Source organism: Nicotiana sylvestris, chromosome 5, assembly GCF_000393655.2.
Source record: "Nicotiana sylvestris chromosome 5, ASM39365v2, whole genome shotgun sequence".
In the NCBI taxonomy this organism is placed as follows: Eukaryota; Viridiplantae; Streptophyta; class Magnoliopsida; order Solanales; family Solanaceae; genus Nicotiana; species Nicotiana sylvestris.
Genome location: NC_091061.1, coordinates 168,224,817 through 168,242,829, shown reverse-complemented (window position 1 = coordinate 168,242,829; position 18,013 = coordinate 168,224,817). Strand labels below are relative to the sequence as shown.

The 18,013-nt window shown below is 36.9% G+C and overlaps 3 protein-coding genes across 4 annotated transcripts; 1 reads left to right on the top strand and 2 right to left on the bottom strand.

The window, feature by feature from the left end:
• The first annotated feature begins 3,214 nt into the window (after window positions 1–3,214).
• LOC104232419 (F-box protein At5g07610-like) lies at window positions 3,215–4,441 on the top strand. The gene has a single exon (XM_009785612.1). It carries the CDS (start codon window positions 3,215–3,217, stop codon window positions 4,439–4,441), a length of 1,227 nt encoding a protein of 408 aa, XP_009783914.1.
• Window positions 4,442–5,128: 687 nt separating this feature from the next.
• LOC104232417 (large ribosomal subunit protein eL38-like) lies at window positions 5,129–6,948 on the bottom strand. The gene is made up of 3 exons (XM_009785610.2): window positions 6,859–6,948; window positions 5,544–5,727; window positions 5,129–5,385 (listed from the first exon to the last, which is right to left on the bottom strand). The coding sequence occupies exons 1-3, from the start codon at window positions 6,859–6,861 to the stop codon at window positions 5,363–5,365; spliced, it is 210 nt and encodes a 69-aa protein (XP_009783912.1). The 5' UTR covers window positions 6,862–6,948; the 3' UTR covers window positions 5,129–5,362.
• A 3,110-nt stretch (window positions 6,949–10,058) lies between these two features.
• LOC104232416 (actin-related protein 7) lies at window positions 10,059–17,789 on the bottom strand. 2 transcript variants are annotated; one of them, XM_009785608.2, is made up of 7 exons: window positions 17,488–17,789; window positions 16,293–16,511; window positions 15,716–15,857; window positions 13,333–13,577; window positions 12,514–12,697; window positions 10,850–10,917; window positions 10,059–10,377 (listed from the first exon to the last, which is right to left on the bottom strand). In XM_009785608.2, the coding sequence occupies exons 1-7, from the start codon at window positions 17,563–17,565 to the stop codon at window positions 10,225–10,227; spliced, it is 1,089 nt and encodes a 362-aa protein (XP_009783910.1). In that variant the 5' UTR covers window positions 17,566–17,789; the 3' UTR covers window positions 10,059–10,224. The 2 variants fall into 2 exon arrangements, with proteins under 2 accessions (XP_009783910.1, XP_009783911.1); XM_009785609.2 differs by lacking the exon at window positions 17,488–17,789 and adding an exon at window positions 16,774–16,860.
• Between the last annotated feature and the right edge of the window lie 224 nt (window positions 17,790–18,013).

The window sequence follows — 18,013 nt, the reverse complement described above, 5'->3', positions numbered from 1 at the left end:
GGTTAGTAGGGAGCACTGACGAGGAGGAGAAGAGAGAGAGAACAGTCAAAGGTATAAGGTAGCTAGGAAGGAGGCGAAGATGGCAGTGACGGAGGCTAAGACGACAACTTTTGCTCGTCTGTATGAGGAACTAAGGAACAAAGGTGGGGAGAAGAAGTTATTCCGACTCGCTAAGGCGAGAGAGAGGACAACTCGGGATCTGGACCAAGTGAGGTGCATAAAAGATGATGACGGCAAAGTTTTGATGGGAGATGACCAGATTAAGAGGAGGTGGCAGACCTACTTTCATAAACTTCTAAGTGAAGAAGGGGATCAGGATATTATACTTGGGGAATCGAGGAATGCCGACAGTCACCATGAAGTAAGTAATTGTAGGGACATTGAGATCGATGAAGTCATGGAGGCAATGCGTAAGATGAGAAGGGGCAGAGCTACCGGGCCAGACGAAATTCCGGTTGAACTGTGGAGGTGTGTGGGTAGAGCAGGCTTGGAATGGCTTACTGCATTGTTTAGTGTTATATTCAAGACTAATAGAATGCCTGAAGAGTGGAGGTGGAGTACAATGGTCCCGCTGTATAAGAACAAAGGTGATGTCCAGAGCTGTAACAACTATAGGGGCATCAAATTATTAAGTCATACCATGAAAGTTTGGGAGAGAGTGGTAGAAATGAGAGTGCGAAGGACGGTGTCTATTTCAGACAACCAGTTCGGGTTCATGCCGGGACGATCTACCACAGAAGCTATCCACCTTATTAGGAGGATGGTGGAACAGTACAGAGATAAGAAGAAGGATCTCCACATGGTGTTTATTGATCTGGAGAAAGCGTACGATAAGGTTCCTAGGAAGGTCTTATGGAGCTGCTTAGAGGATAAAGGGGTCCCGAGTAACTATATTAGGGTGATTAAAGACATGTATGATGGAGCTAAGACTCGGGTTAGGACAGTAGGAGGCGACTCTGAACACTTTCCAGTTATTACGGGGTTGCACCAAGGGTCTGCGCTCAGCCCATTCCTATTTGCCCTGGTGATGGATGCACTGACTCATCATATTCAAGGGGAGGTTCCATGGTGCATGCTATTTGCTGATGACATTATTCTAATTGACGAGACAAGAGGCGGCGTCAACGAGAGGCTAGAGATTTGGAGACATGCTCTTGAGTCTAAAGGTTTCAAGTTGAGTAGGACGAAGACGGAATACCTCGAGTGCAAATTTGGAGTTGAGCCGACGGAAGCGGGAGTTGAAGTGAGGCTTGACTCTCAAGTCATTCCCAAGAGAGGTAGTTTCAAGTACCTTGGATCGGTTATTCAGGGGATCGGGGAGATTGACGAGGATGTCACACACCGTATAGGGGTGGGGTGGATGAAGTGGAGGTTAGCGTCGGGAGTCTTGTGTGACAAGAAAGTGCCACCGTTACTAAAAGGTAAGTTTTATAGAGCAGTGGTTAGGCCTGCCATGTTGTATGGAACTGAATGTTGGCCGGTAAAGAACTCACACATCCAGAAGATGAAAGTAGCAGAGATGAGGATGTTGAGGTGGATGTGCGGGCATACAAGGATGGATAAGATTAGGAATGAAGATATTCGAGAGAAGGTGGGTGTGGCCCCCATGGAGGACAAGATGCGGGAAGTAAGACTCAGATGGTTCGGGCACATTCAGAGGAGGAGCACTGATGCACCGGTGAGGAGGTGTGAGCGACTGGCTGTAGTGGGCACGCGGAGAGGTAGAGGAAGACCTAAGAAGTATTGGGGAGAGGTGATCAGACAGGACATGGCGCGACTTAGGATTACTGAGGACATGGCCCTTGATAGGGAATTATGGAGGTCGAGCATTAAGGTTGTAGGTTAGGGGAGAGTGTGAATATTTCTACAGCACAATAGAGGGAGACTATCCAGTTAGGAGTTAGACTAGGAATGTCATTGGTCGTCTATTGATGCAGGGCTTTACCTTCTAGTTGTACTATACCAGCCATCTATTTCGTAGTTCGTATTTCGTATCCTGTATTTCATATTTCATATCTCTTATATATAAAAGTTAATATATGTATTATTTTTCCTAATACATTCTACTAAATGACCCCTAGTATTAAGCACAAAAATGGCACAATAATAGACGAATGCCTAGAGAATAAACTTCATTTCCTTGATGGTATTTTATAGATTAACAATTATTCTTTATGTTTGTAACCTGTTATCGTCAAAAAGCTGGACATTTATTTAATTCTTTCAACATATATATATAGTAGTGGATTTGTTTACCTCCAACAAATATTTGCAATCTTCAATCAGGAGCGGATCCAGCTTTAATGTTATGAGCTTTTCTGAACCCAGTATTTTTTGCTCAAACTCCATACTTGTATTAAAAAATTTAATAAATATCTATAAATATTTGACTGGGAACTAGTTATTATTACATATATAACTCGAGGTCATTATAAACACTCATAAACTTCAAATCTCGGATCTGCCCCGATCTTCAATAATGACAACGAATAAGCAGTCCATATCTACTTTTAACTCTTTGTATCCTCTCATTTTTTTAATAATATGAGACCTTGTTTGATACATGGTCCTATAATGAGGCTTGCTAATTCTCTCAATATTGCCACAGCACTTACATTGTAATTGAGAAGTATTAAACTACAACAACAACAATAACAACGATCCAGTGTATTCTTATAAGTGAGGTCTGGGGAAGGTGAGATATACGGGCAGAGAGGCGTGAGAAGTATTAAACTAAAGTTTAAAAATGTACTAGCTAAATCTAACTCCTCAACTTATAAGCATGTGTAGAAAACCATTGCGTTGACTTTTTGGTTGCATATTAAATTGCGTTTGAGGAATCAAATTAGTATCCAACAACCAAACAAAATAAAAAATGTCAAAGGAAACGTTCTCTGCAAGCTCAATGTTTGTAAAACCAACTTTAAAATGGCCATTTCAAATCCACAAAGGCTTCAATCTAAGAAACTTTCTTTAGACAAACACTCCTTATTCCTCTTCATATTCCAAAATTCTACGTAGAAGGAGAGACTTGGAGCAATGGTCAAGTTGTTTCTGTGTGATCTATAGGTCACGAGTTCGGGCCGTGAAATTATTTACTGATAGTTGTCTATATTACACGTCCTTGGCATACGGCCCTTTCCCGGACCTTGTGTGAATACAGGATACTTTGTGCACCAGGCTGCCCTATTCCAAAATTCTACACATAATCAAAATGCCACAGAGCAGAAAGAAGACAATAACTAGTCATTCCATATTTTCTGCAAATGTAGTGTTCTCAAATGAAGGACTATTGACAGAGATCCTCCTTCGTCTGCCTGTAAAATCACTCGTTCAATGCAAATGCATATCGAAAAAATGGCGATCTTTAATCTCTAGTCCACACTTCACACGCCTCAGAATCCCCTATTTCAGCCCTGCTCGTGGCATTTTCTTGTACCATTCTTCATTTTTCACCAACCCTTTTCACAAATTTGTGTCTTTTAACTTAGAAAATCCAATTCCAACACCATTCCTAAAGTTCCCTTTTGCACAACATGACTCTCCTAAAATCTTTATTATGCAATCTTGCAATGGACTTTTGCTTTGTTGTACAAAACATAATCCATTTACATTTAATGAGGACTACTACATATTCAACCCGACTACTCGACAATTCATCACACTTCCTAGACCAGGAGGGGATGTAATAGGGATGAGTTTAGCCTTTGATCCGTGGAAATCGCCTCATTACAAAGTCATCTGTCTCCGAATTTCTGAACTGGAACCTGAGAACGACCAGATTGAGATTTACTCATCCGAATCAAAGAAATGGAGAGTCTCTGGTCCATCATTCCCTAAACGTTACGATCTAAGTTTTAGACATGGACTAGTTTACTGGAATGGAGCCATTTATGTGTCATATATCAAGCGTTTCAATTTGGAACAAGAAAAGTTTGAAATTTTTCCCATGCCTAATTGCTTTGATGGACAAGAGTGGGATAAAGAGGACCATAGGATTGTCTATTTTGGAGAGTCTTATGGCTATTTGCACTTAATACAAGTGAATCGCCAGAAACTAACTTTGTACAATATTTACGAGATGAAAAATGATGGTACTGAGTGGTTCTTGAAATACGAGGTGAATGTTGAAGATGTTGTGTCAGGATATCCTAGGATGATTCGACGTTATCTTGAGCCAACAGATTTTCATTACTATGCAATGGCTGTGGTTAATGTTGTAAGGGGGGAGAAAGAGGAGGATACTTTCTTGGTTTTGCATATTCCAGAAATGGCCATTTTACGTTACAATTTGGCAGATAAGTCATTTCATATGCTCTGTGATTTTGATAGGGGCCAAGATAAGGGCATTCTCGAGGAATTTGATGAAGAACTTGCTGTGTGTCTTCATTTTCATAGCTCAAGCACTTATCAATATATTGAATCTACCTATTATTGGTAAGTCGATTTGTCCCTTCTCCAAACCCCGCGCATAGCAAGAGTTTAGTGCACCGGGCTCATATCAATCAATTATATGGTGAAAACAAAGAGAGGTAACTTGCAGTGGATTAATGTTCTTATCCGGATTGAGATGTATAAAGAATAAACCCTTACTTGACGTACTAGTATTATTTTTGTATTTTCTTATTGTTGGTTCTTTATTATTACATGTTATGTCTTTCGCTACTCTATTACATTGTTGCAGCAAATGTTTACTTTCAGTATTCCTTGAGCCAAGGGTCTATCGGAAACAATCTCTCTACCTTTATCAGGTAGGGGCAAGGTCCGCGTACACATCACTCTCCCCAAACCCCACTTATAGGATTACACTAGCTTTATTATTGTTGAAGTGCATTATGAAATACAGAATATGAAACTATCATTGAATGGTATTTAACAAAAATGGAATTGAGATTTTGATAAAATGAGCTAGGCTAGAGGCACTTCTAAGAAACCTCATAAAATCTCAAATTTTCATTCGACATGAGATCATTATTTCATTCAAGTATTAGACAATTTTAACATTCTTGACTGTTATAAAAAGGACATGATTTGGTATAAGATCCAACTTACCTATTGTTTTGAAAGAAGAAAAGCTGACATTCCTTGTATTTGATAATTTAAGGATATTAGTACTAATCAAAGGAAATTGAGATAAGCCAAATAAACCAAATTTGGCATCCTACCATCAAAATTCTGTTAACACCATATAAGAGCTCACAATAAAGTCAAAACAGACAAGAGAAAAAGCAGTGCAATATCTAAACTTGATCAAAACTTTAGACTTCAACAGGACAAGAAATGGTAAAGGAACAACAAGTTCTTAAAATTCTCCAGTACCTACTCACAGTCTAAGGGAAAAAAAACATTAATCCCTTCATCTTCAAAGATCTTGCACGCTCAAACCTACAAATCAAAATGTATTCAAACCATTAGATTCATGAACTGCTTACTTAGATAATTGATCTACTGAACTATGCGAACTCATTAACAATCGAGCAGATAAACTTGCCAAATGGAGGAAGGTAAGTAAAAAACGTAAGCACCGAAAGACATGTCTATACCTGGAGGAAGTGACTGCTTCAACTTGTCGGCCTTCTCAAAGTCGGACACACAGAGAGTGTAGAGGTACTTGGAGCAGCGAACCTTGAATTTGACCATATCCTTATTCTTCTTGATCTTGACAGATCGTGCATCCTTCCTTCTTGCTGTGAGAAGGAAATCCTTGATTTCGTGGATTTGCTTCGGCTGAAAAAATTATTCAGTTAAAATGTTCAATCTCTAAATACAAGGATTTAAAAAATGCACAAAGTAGTCTTATACAAGTTCCAATGCCCAATCTCAACAAATTAAATGGTAATGAACAATTGAACATGAAATACAAGCAACGAAAAAGAAAACAAGGAACCCGAATCATCAATTTTAAGATAAAATCAAACTGCAGGTCTTTTACGAACTAGTAGAAGATAAGTCACTTCATCAATATTCCCCCAATTGCACAACATATATCAAGTGTTTCTACTAATGTAAACATAATGAAGAGTAGAGTCAAGAAAAGAACAGTCGCTTTGCTCGATGGGGTTCAAACAAATAATCCTGGAAGCAATTCAGTTACGTCAGCAGAAACTGAAAGAGGGTTAAAATTAACATTTATGTACCAATTGCAAACTTTAATAACTCCACATCAAGAACACAATTGGATTTCTTTTCATAACCGAAAAATCATCAAGGTCCAGTGGCGCACTGTTCAAAACTTAATTGATAACGCACCCATCCTTCTACCCTTCACCACTTAACGTGCACCAAACTATACATCACAACCTGCACTTTCACCAGTAGACCAAAGCCCTGGAGGCTCAAGATTGGCTTTCTTTTCATAACCGAAAAATCACTGAGGGACAGTTGCACACTGTTCAAAACTTAATTGATAACGCACCCGTCCTTCTACCCTTTCACCACTTAACGTGCACCTAACAACACATCATAACCTGGGCTCTTACGACTATACCAAAACCTAGGGCCTCAAAATTGCCTTTTTATTCACAGAAAATCCCAAAAAATTATTATTTCCAAAACTAACTACCTTCCACAATAATGTCCATCCTTGTTATCATACAAAAATGCTTGAATAAACCCAAAACAGACAAAAGGAAAACTTCTAATCAAATTAAACCTAATAATTTATCATTTTCATTCCTAAGCCTCAATCAACACTTACCTCAAATAATCTCCCGACTAGCAAAACAAGATATTTAGTAATCAAAACACCCAATTTTACTATTTGTGCAATAAATTAAAACTAAAGAGCTCACAATTAAAAGAGTAAAGTATATATAAGTAGATCTAATAATGTAAAAAAAAAAAAGGAGAAAAAATCACCATGATTGGGTCTTCGGGTTAGGGTTTGTTGTTGCTGTGCTGCTGCTGCCAAAGACGAGAGAAAGACAGAAGCAGTAATGTATAAATGGGGTTACTAATAAAACCCTAAGTTGTTAATTTCCAATTTTATCCCCAGCCCGGGAACGGGACCGGGACCGGGACCGGCCCAGCCCACTAACAGCCCGTCAGGCCCGGCACAATAACCCACCAAATTTTTTCTTTTCAGGCCTACTAGCCGTTGGGCAACGGCCCAAAACGGTTTCTTTTTTTTTCACCACCTACTCTGAAATATTACATTTTAGCTCCAAATTCCAACTATAAATACCTCTTAACTCTATTTTTTTCCTCACTACAATCTCTCATTCTCTCTACTCTTAAACTGTTGTTGTTAAGATTCAACAATATTCAGAGCTGTCGATTATTATTATTCTTTCGTCTCACGATCAAATTTCTCAATTATTTTTTGGCGTTTGAAGTTAGCAAGAGCGAGCTTTAACAATTTATGGTTATATTTCTTTCTGTTTTCGATACGGCGTTTTGGTATATTCGTTCCAACTTCTTACTGTTACTACTTTTGTATTTTAACTCTCATATTTATTTCATTATCTTTGAATTTTTAGTTTTTGTTATTTTATTTGGATTATGGCTTCAAATAAACGTATATTAAGCAAGGGAAAGGGTAAGAATAAAGGTAAAAAACCAGTTAGTAGTATTAGTTCTGTTAATCAACAATCTTCTCATGATTCTGAAGATGATTCTTCACAATATAATAATGAAAAACATTCACAATGGAAAATGAAATTTGAGGCTACTAGTAAAAAAACAAATAATTAACCCATTTGAAAAATTATTTAATTACGGTGAGAAGATAAATCGGGAAAAAATAACAAAACCGATAGTTAGTGATTGTTTACCTTTTAACTTTACTTTTTCTAAAGATTTTGCTTCATGTATTAATAGAGTAGATAATAATCCTTGTTTTACTGGTATTCCTAGAGCTATTTGTAGAAATAATGTTCTGAAATTTTATAGAGAATATCAACAATATTTATGCTCTTTATTTTCGAAACTTAATTGTAGAGTTTCTCTTACATTTAATATTAGTCGTGATGTTCACCACTTAGATTATGTAACAATAATATGTTATTGGATAAATTTTGATTGGGTGATGCAAAAACGTATTATAGCTTATCGCTATATTGAAAATAAACACAATGGTTCTTCTATTGATGCATCTATTCAGGATGTTTTAACGCTATATGGTCTTAATAACAAAATTATGTGTATTTCGTTTAATAATAATGTTTCTACTATTTCAACTTTAAAAATACAATCTGTACCACCTTTAAATGAAAATTTTCATGTTAGATGCGTATGTGATATTTTTAATTTAATTGTGCGTGATAGCCTTAATTTTTTTTATTCTTATATTACCAAAATTAGAGGTACAATTGCATTTATTTTTCAAAGTAATTCAACAACTAGAATTGGGGAATTTAGGAGAAAATGCAAAGATTATAATCTTAGACCAAGAACAATACCTTTAGAAATTGTCACAATGTGGGATTCTTTTTATATCATGTTAAAAATTGCATACAAATATAGAGAGCCTATATCTGCTACATATAATAATTGTATTGAAAATTCTGCTAATTTTTTAATTGATTCAGATTGGGAAGTTGTTAACGATATTGTTAGATTATTATCAAAATTTTATCAAGCTACTCTAAATTTTGGTGGTAGTTGTTGCCCTAGTGTTAATAATATTTTTCTTTATATAGCTGAAATTGCTTATTTACTCTTTAAATTTAAGGATAATGAAATTTATGGAGACGTTATTATTGCGATGAAGGAAAAAATTAAAAAATATTTTTTTCCCATTCCAATTATTTTCCAAATTGGTGCTATATTAAATCCTTGTATTAAATTATTTTATGCAGTAGAATTAACAAGAATATTATATGAACATTTAGAAATTGCTGAGGGAGAAAATCCAGATTTGGAAACTGCTAAATCTAGTATATTTTCAAACATTTCTGCATTATATGATTATTATCATAAATTAATATATAGTGTTACACCAAATATTCCTACCTCTGATTCTACTAACTCTTCACAAAAAATGGGTGGTACAACAAGCTTTAAAAGTTGTACTGTTTGAGATGAATTTGTCGCCCTACAACGTCAATCTCGAATCGATTTTAATGAGCTTGATTTTTATTTGAAGCTGGGTACAGAAGATAGATATTCTAATATTGACATTTTGCAATGGTGGAAAGACAACTCAAAAGAATTTCCCGTTCTTTCTAAAATGGCTCGGGATGTGCTAAATATTCCAGTTTCAACCGTGGCATTGGTTGGGCCGACATTGGAAATGCTAGTATGTTTCAAAGATTGGGTTAGATCAGATCGAAGAAATCAAGGCATAGAAGAAAAGCAATCAGAGGACAAAAAACTTGAAGATGTCATGACAATGTCGTCTGATGGCGAAAGTCATAATCAATCACCAGATGACTAATTTTATTAGAATCTTTTGAGTTTTGATCATATCTGTTGTACTTAGAAGTTTTTTTCTTTTCTTTTCTTTTTACTTCATGAAAGTAAAATTAAGTCCATTGTCAAGACTAGAATCTAAGATATGTCGTTAAGAGTGAACAGATCTCAACTATCTTATCGCAGTCCAACGTGGTTTGTCTACTGAAACTAATAGCATGTTTGGCCGAGCTTCTCCAATCCTAGAAGCACTTTTTTCAAAGTTGATGTTTTTGGCCAAGCTTTTGAAAGAAAAAAAGTATTTTTGAGAACACGCAGAAACAGAAAAAAGTAATTTCTTTTCAAAAATACTTTTGAAAAAAATATACTTAGAAGCAATTTTTAAAAGCTTAGCCAAACACTAATTGCTGCTCAAAAGTGCTTTTCAAATTAATTAGCTTAACGCAAACTACCTCTAACCCAAAGTACTTTCGAGAAAAAACACTTCTCAAAATAAGCTGATTTTTACAACTTGACCAAACATGCTATAAGTCACACACACATAACCATGGTGCCCGATCCAGCTCGTGCATACCTCGACTAATTCCACAAGTACCAGCTAAACTCTTTCCATTCTTTGGGAGGACGGAAACTTGAATTCCCAACTCTTACAATTTGCAAGTAACCAAGGTATTATGCCAGTAGGCTATAATGGGAGTCACTTGCAATGAGCACAACGGCAAATATCCACCGAAGTAAACCTCTTAGTTTAAAAATAAGAAATCTGAAAGCCTACTGCATTTTCAAAACAAACAAGAAGTTGATCAAACTACCTTTCTAGCAAAGAGTACAAACGACTACGACTTTAAAAAAATACAAATGTTTCGGCTAGTATTAGAAGCATTTTCGATGAACAACAGAAGGTCCACTCTCGTCGTAATCTGCCTTAGTTATGTGCTGGTTTTGAGGGAAGACGACTTTGGCAAGTATAGCACCACCAATCCATGCTGAATATGAAGTCAAGTTCTCTGGCATATATTCTGGAGGCTGTAAGAATGTCAGGAAAAAGGAAACTTAGTAACTACAAAAAGTCAAAACTGAAGTGCTAAAACTGTTGGAACTTTAAGTGGAGCATTAAAACGATCAAGAGGTACGATATGAATGGAGGATATCCTGCCATTACATATCAAACAAAACAAACAATTATTCCTTCGAATGATCTGCTGCCTGGTTTTTTAACTATCATAAGTAAGGTGGTAGCTCTTCATTCATGAACGAGCACTTATTCATAAGAGAAGCAAAGTGGCAGCTCCTGATTCAGAAACCTGGAGTTTCCGGAATGACTTGGGCTGACAATCTTATGTTTGCCATAATGGGCTGCTTTTATGATGGAAACATAAAAGCGCTAATGGTATTATTGACATGGAGAACGAATAAGCATATAAGCTTGAAGCGTTTGATCACTCCCAAGAAGTCAAAAGAACGCTAAGCTGTCAATCGAAGAATAACAATAAGATACCTTTACTAGCGAAGGACGAACAGCTGATGAGCAAAGCGTAGCTTCTCTTTGGAACCGGTCCTCAAACCCTACAACCACAAGCAACACAAAGGTTAGCAGCCATAACAAAAGTTTCCTGCAATATAAGGGAAAATAGTAGAGCTTCAATCAGTGAATGGTTCTTTACACGTAATGGATTCAAGGAATGTGCAACTATCACATGGTCCAGGCATACAAGTTCAAATTACATGTATTAGCGCTACTACAACATCTGCAAGACCCAAGGAACAACAGAGTCTAGACTTTACAAATGGCCAGTGCGAACTTCAAAGGAAGGACGCGTTCAGGCATGTCCAATCCATCCGTGCTAATCGACTGATTGAGGGTCTCTGAATCCATTCCCCTCTTCACCGTACACTCATCATCTGACCAAAAAGATAAGAGAAATGTCTAATCACATCTTTAAGACACCATTATACAAACTTTTTTACCTTCATTCGCAATATATGTTGGCTTATGTATTGATGGGGAGAGGAACAAATTCTACTTCTCTTCAATGTGATACTCCATACCGATCTCCCTGCCTACTTCAAGTTACTATTGTTGTTTTTGTTGTTTTTATTGATAAAAGTATAACTACAAGAGAAAGCCATGTTATTTATTAGTTTGTCAATACCAACTCTTTTTAATTTGTTAATTACCATGGTCTCTGGACGACCTTGCACACTCCTCGACTGATCCAAGGAGCAGTCGTTCACAGACCAAAAGCACAAGTGTCGACTCAAACCTACCCACCAAGGCCGAAGCAGATAGGTTTGCACCAAGTGTTGGAGCTGGGAATAGAACCAGGACATTTCCAAGTTATTACTCCTATATCTCAACCGCTCACTCAGCCAACCCTTTGGGAACTTATCAATGCTAACTCATCAACAAGTCAATCAGCTCTTCCTGCTTTTCATTTGGGATAATGTGCAGGGTAGAGGCCTAAACCAGTTTGGTAAGAGGGGATAGTAAGATTAAAAAGGGTGTGTCCTGGAGCTTGGGAAAAATGTTACCAATGAAAGGGAGAAATGGTCCCTTTGATCAATAGCATACTCATCAGCATTTCAATATATTTTGTGTGTCATCACCATGCAGGCATCCATTGAGAATATTACAGGAATATCCTATTTAGGAGAGGCAGAAAGGAGACGTTGAGATTGCCTTTATGTTTTACTCTTTGCTTGTCAAACAGTTGCTGTAGCCATCAAGCATATGAAGCACAAGCCAATTCTATGAAGGAAATTATCAAGGTAGTTCTCCTAAGGAGAAGACATATTTTGTAAAGAACAATTATTGCTGCTGACTGCTACTTATGGTCCACTAGCTAAACATCAGCCCATCAGACCTCTTCTAAGTGCACTCAATCTCAAATGTATCCAGTACACTTGCCCCCCAAAAAAATACCAATAACGGAAAATAAAAGGGAATATTACACTTCCCGGTCGCATTAATTCGAGCAAGGAAAGGACTGAATGTCATACAACCAGCATTTCAAATACATCCAATCAAATTGAACTACTTGAGATAAACCAACAAAACAAAGAAAACTAAAAAGTTCTACTAACAAAACAGAAGCGCAGAAATACAGAGAAATATGAACATTCGTCAGTCACATTCACCTAAACAAGGAGATGAAGACTGACCGGTTATAGTAGCAGTGCCACCACAAAGTACTGTGTTCTCTAGCAGCTGGCGGTGATTTTCAGACGACACAGACGAAATACTATGAACAAGCTGCTCGACTATTCCATGAGTATCATTACCCAATATAGATGGTTGAAACAATGCCTCACCAACTGTGTATCTTTCTTTTCCAATTGTGATTACCTAAAATACAAAAAAAAACAAAATGAGATCCATTCACACCAACAACAGTTCTACCCACAAGATAAGGATGACAGAACAACAATAAACGAAGGCCGGCTAAAGAAAATTTTATTAAAAGCAGTAAACTGCAATACACCATGATCCTAAAATACAACGCCCTTACTCCTATTAATGTCTAGTGTTTAGTGGAGTGCAAAAAGCTCACAGCCCTTTAGCTCCTTTCCCTAAGATATTTACTTACTTTTCTGTTCCACAGAGAGAAGCAGAGAAAACTATCTAACATTAATCCTACTAATTTTAAAACCAAATCGGTCTTCAACTCCATAATGTGCCACCGAAAGTGTTCACAAATGGAGGTTTTGAACCCCTTTGCTAGAACAATACAATCAGAAAAGCGGTAATTTTAATGAACTGGCTTGTTCTAGCAAAGCGACACTAAAGAGAGCCACTACACTACAATTTCCTTTAGAGAAATTGAACGAGGATTTCTTTCAGCAGCTTCAGAACAAAAGGTTATGTTTACCTTTAGAAACTAGAAGAAATTTTAGAAATTAGAGATGTATAATACAATGAATTGGTTTTCTATCAACTTTGTACAATGGTGCCTTATAAGCTGAAAAGTAGTGCAAAGAAACCTGGCCATCCGGCAGAGTATGTTTCTCTTCCATGCATGATTGTTGAAGCTTCTCATAGGCAATATCATCATCAGCACAGCATGCATAGCGCTCTTTCAATTTTTCCACATCAGAAATATTGAGTTTCACTGTTGGATTTGATTTAGTAAGCTCATCTGCTAGTAACTTTGTCAAATCCAAACCCCCGATTTCCAACCTTCTTGATGCTATGTGCTGAACAGCACCCTCAATGACAGGTGCAATATCTACAAGGTCATAAAAAAGGACAGCAGGAAGAACTGTCAGAAATCAACACTAACGGGGAAAACAAAGAAAAGTAAAGCAATATTTCCAAAATAGTAAGCAAACAGTTCAACTTTTAGAAGTAAAGAAGCGTGCATAAAGAATTTGAACATTCATTACAGGCAAAATAAGGAAAAGCCATATTTCTGATAGCAAAGAGAAGGAAATCAATTCTCACAGTTCCTTAATCTAAGGCAAGAAAAAAGAAAACAGCAGTATTCTGCTCATTCCATATGAATAGAGGCTATGAGTTTCTTTTCTTTCTATCCATTTATTTGGATGAGGTAACATAAATCGTATAAAATGTAGGCACCAAATAGGTGCTAAACCTGTATGAAACCTGTGGTAGCGATGAGTGATAAAATTATTACTCCTACTTGTCACGTCCTTAGTTGTTAACTAAGTACACGTGCGGCACTTGACAACTCGCTCACGAAATTGCACAACTTGTTCACGTTCTTGCTATGTCAAGTCAACCTTACTACACTCAAGATCGCCAAGAGAATGGAAGAAAGAACACAAGAGAATTGTTAAAGGAAGCTTTGTATTAGAGAGAACTTGAATTGTTTGTTTGGTTGATGAATTACAAATAAATGCCCCCTATTTATAATAATCACCTAGGGGCTAGTATGTAAATAATAATTGTTCTACAAGTCCTTCCATATTTACAACTAAGTCCCTTCTCTAGAATATTCTACACAGCTAGATTCTTCTAAGGATTTTCCTAACAATTTTATAGGATTCTAGGGTCTTCCTAAGGAAACCTCTATATTTCTCTAGAACCTTACTACAAATGCCTAAATATCTAGAACTTTTCTAAGGAAATTCTCCATAGTTCTAGAATATTCCAGCAAGATCTTTTCCCTAACTTATGTAACCCTTCCATATGGCAAAAATATATGCCAAGTGGCACCTATGTGGCATGATGGTGTGGCGGGTCATGACATACTGCTCAAATTTTCTCAAAAACAAAATTGAGTTACTATGACCTCTCGTATTTCCGTACTTTTAACCTCAAATGATGTAGTCTTTAAATTTACGGAAGAACAATGCAGCATTTATATGCAAAAGAGTGATATTACAACATTGCAAGCTAATATCATCCTCATTGAAACCTAAATTCCAACTTTTTAAGATGTAGGGAGATGAATAAAAATTATTCAAGGTCACTGAGAATTAGCGTGCTCTAGATAGGTTGCTGTTCACCAGGTGTCAAGTGTTGCACACACTCTTCTCTTGAATATATATCAAGATAAGAATTTTGGTGCGATAGTGTTGAACTTGGTCAAAGAAGGTGGAACCGTGAAAACACGAGGTGGACATGTGCACAGAACAGGGAGAAAGGAGGTATCACCTCATTTTGTCTTGAAGACAACTTGTTAGTTGCTATTCTCTTTCTACAACCATCGCTCTCTTTCTTTACACTCTTTCATGCGGATATGCTTCTCATCGATGGAGATTGCACCTACCCATGCGCTCCCTAACACCACTAAGCAAGGGTTCTTTGTGAAATTACCTCATTCGAGGAAAGTCAGTATCTTGAAACGTTTCATGACCTACTTTTCCTTATCTGGAAGTCATATTTAAAGTTAGTGTATTCACTCTTTTTAGTGGATGCATGTGTTCTATTGGATAGGGTGCTGTCCCTAAGTGACGTGGCTGAAGCAATCTTTAAGGGGCTAAAGGCCTATTTGTACAAATTTGTTGATAAAGCAGCATTAACTGTATCGGTTCAGCTAAAAAAGGCTCAACTCTAAATAGACAAAGAAAATGCAGAATATTGACGGGCATATTAACCGTAGCTACCGCAGGCTGGATTATTACCCTGCCTTTTGCTTGAAACTAATAAAACCAACTGTATTACTAAGTTTTTCCAACCAATACTGCAATTATAACCACATTCTCAAGCCTTTTATGTCTCTTTTCACTTTTATTTTGCATCTTGAAGGAAATAGCAAGAAAAGAAAGCAGACAATACTGCTACCTAACGACTACATAAATAGGCCCTATCAGATAACGGGAGACTAATTGATAGAAAAAGCAAAGAATCTACAAATACACGGATGTTGAAGGATGAAAAGTTTTAAGGTAATGCAGATACCAATTTTCCCATGACCAACATCAACAGTGCAGCCAGATATGCGTCCAACAGCATAAAGCGACAATACTGCCTGCTCAGAGGCATAAAACCCTGAGATGTTAAATGTTTCAAACATCAATTGCACCAACTGTTCCCTAACAGCCTGTAAACACAAAAGGCAGCGATATATATTAAATTACATTTTCGTACTAATACACAGTAAAGACATCAACTTGATGTTGCAGCTGAAAACAATAAGCCAAATCTAGCATTCAGCACCAATGACTTACTATTTGCTCCATATTTCAAGAATTTTCTTCAACATTACAGGCCAAGCCAATTACTATTTACTTAGCAAAGGAGATTAGCTTCTCAAGCTGGCATTACAGCTCATCCAAATGCAATTCTTTAAATCATTTTCTTGTCATGTGCATTGCTAACTAAAATGGTTTTCACTATAGAAACTGAACTCCTTTTTTAGCAGTTGTATACACACAAACCATTCACTAATTTCTAGAGAAAATTTGGTGATGGCCCCCGAAAAATAAACAAATTACAGAACTCTGAAAAAGTTTTTTCTTAAAAATCAACAGCTCACCTTGGGAGTGCAAAGTGGATCAGTGAACAAAATTTGGCCTTCATTTCCAATTTCCCAACCAAGACCAGTGTAAAGAACATGGTGCAACAGGTCTTCCATGGCATCCCAATCTTTAATGAAACCTCTCTCAATGGGATCCACAGTGATATCCTCCTCCTCCTCCTCAACCAAGGAACCTTCATCATCTTCAGGAATGCGTTTCATTTGGGTCGGTATTACCTAAACCATACATTTCCAAAGTAAGAAAAGAAAAGCAATAACTACAGTATTACCATCTCAAAACCCAAAAATTCACAGATCAAGTAAATAGCAGAAAGTTCCAAATTTCAAGCTCTTTGCTTATGGGGTTTTTCTTGTACTTTGGCAGAGTTAGTACCATACATTCCAAAAGCAAAAAGGACAGCCCGGTACACAAAGCTCCCGCTATGCGCGGGGTCCGAGGAAGGCCCGGACCACAAGGGTCTATTATAAGCAGCCTTACCTTGCATTTTTGCAAGAGGCTGTTTCCACGGCTCGAACCCATGACCTCCTAGTCACATGGCAACAACTTTATAGTTACCGCAAGGCTCCCCTTCTCCTAAAGCAAAAAAAAAAAAAAAAGAGTAACAAATACAGCATTACCATCTTAAAACCCAAAAATTCAAACAAATTGGAGTTAAGTAGCTGAAAGTTCCAATCTTGACACCCTATTCTTATGGGGTTTTCTTAAAGTTTAGTACCATATATTACCAAAGTATGAAAAGAGTAACAAATATACTGTATTACCATCTTAAATCCCAAAAACACACAAAATGGGGCAAAATAGCAAGTAAATAGCAGAAAGATCCAAAACTTGAAGCTCTTTTCTTCTGTTTTTTTAATACTTTTGAAGAATTAGTACCATATATTACCAAAACAAGAAAAACAAAGCAATACCTACATTATACTATCCTAAAACCCAAAAATTCATACAAATTGGAGTAAATAGCAGAAAGTTACAATCTTGAAGCTCTATCCTTATGGGTTTTTCTCATACTTTAGTACCATAGATTATCAGAGTTAGAAAAGAGTAGTAATACAGTAATACCATTGTAAAACTCAAAATTTTCACACAAATTGGGGTAAAATAGCAAGAAAACAGTATAAAGTTTCAAATTTGAAGCTTTGTTCTTGTGGGGTTTCTTTTTTTTTTTAAGTGTGGAAAAGAGGAGAGTACCATAGAAGGAGATTGATCGGGAACAGCAAAACCAGCTTTGAGTAATTTAGAACCAGCGTCCACTACTACTGCCTCCATTCTTGAAATTTTTTCTCTTTCCTCTCAGTAGTCAACACTCAAAACCGGTGGAGTTGTAAGAGGAAAGGGGTATTTGGTGAAGAGTGTGTGTGTGTGAGAGAGAGAGAGAGAGCAGACAATTTTGGCGGAAATTGAAAATGGTGGCTATTCCCACCTCTTTTCTTTTCTTTCCCTTTTCATCTTCTTTACTCAAACTTGTTCTCTCTTTTCTTTCTTCTTTTTGTTCTTTAAATTTAAATGGGAAACTTTGGCAAGGTAAATGAAGGGCAAAGGCGTAATTGATAAAGTTGCTGCTACTAAGAGAATAAGGGCTCGAGCCATGTAAATAACTTAATACAGAAATATAGGATAAGGTTGTGTACAATAAACTTTTGTGGTCCGATCCTTCCCCATAGGGGTGTCAATGGATATTCGAAAACCGACCGAACCGTACCATACCGAACCGATT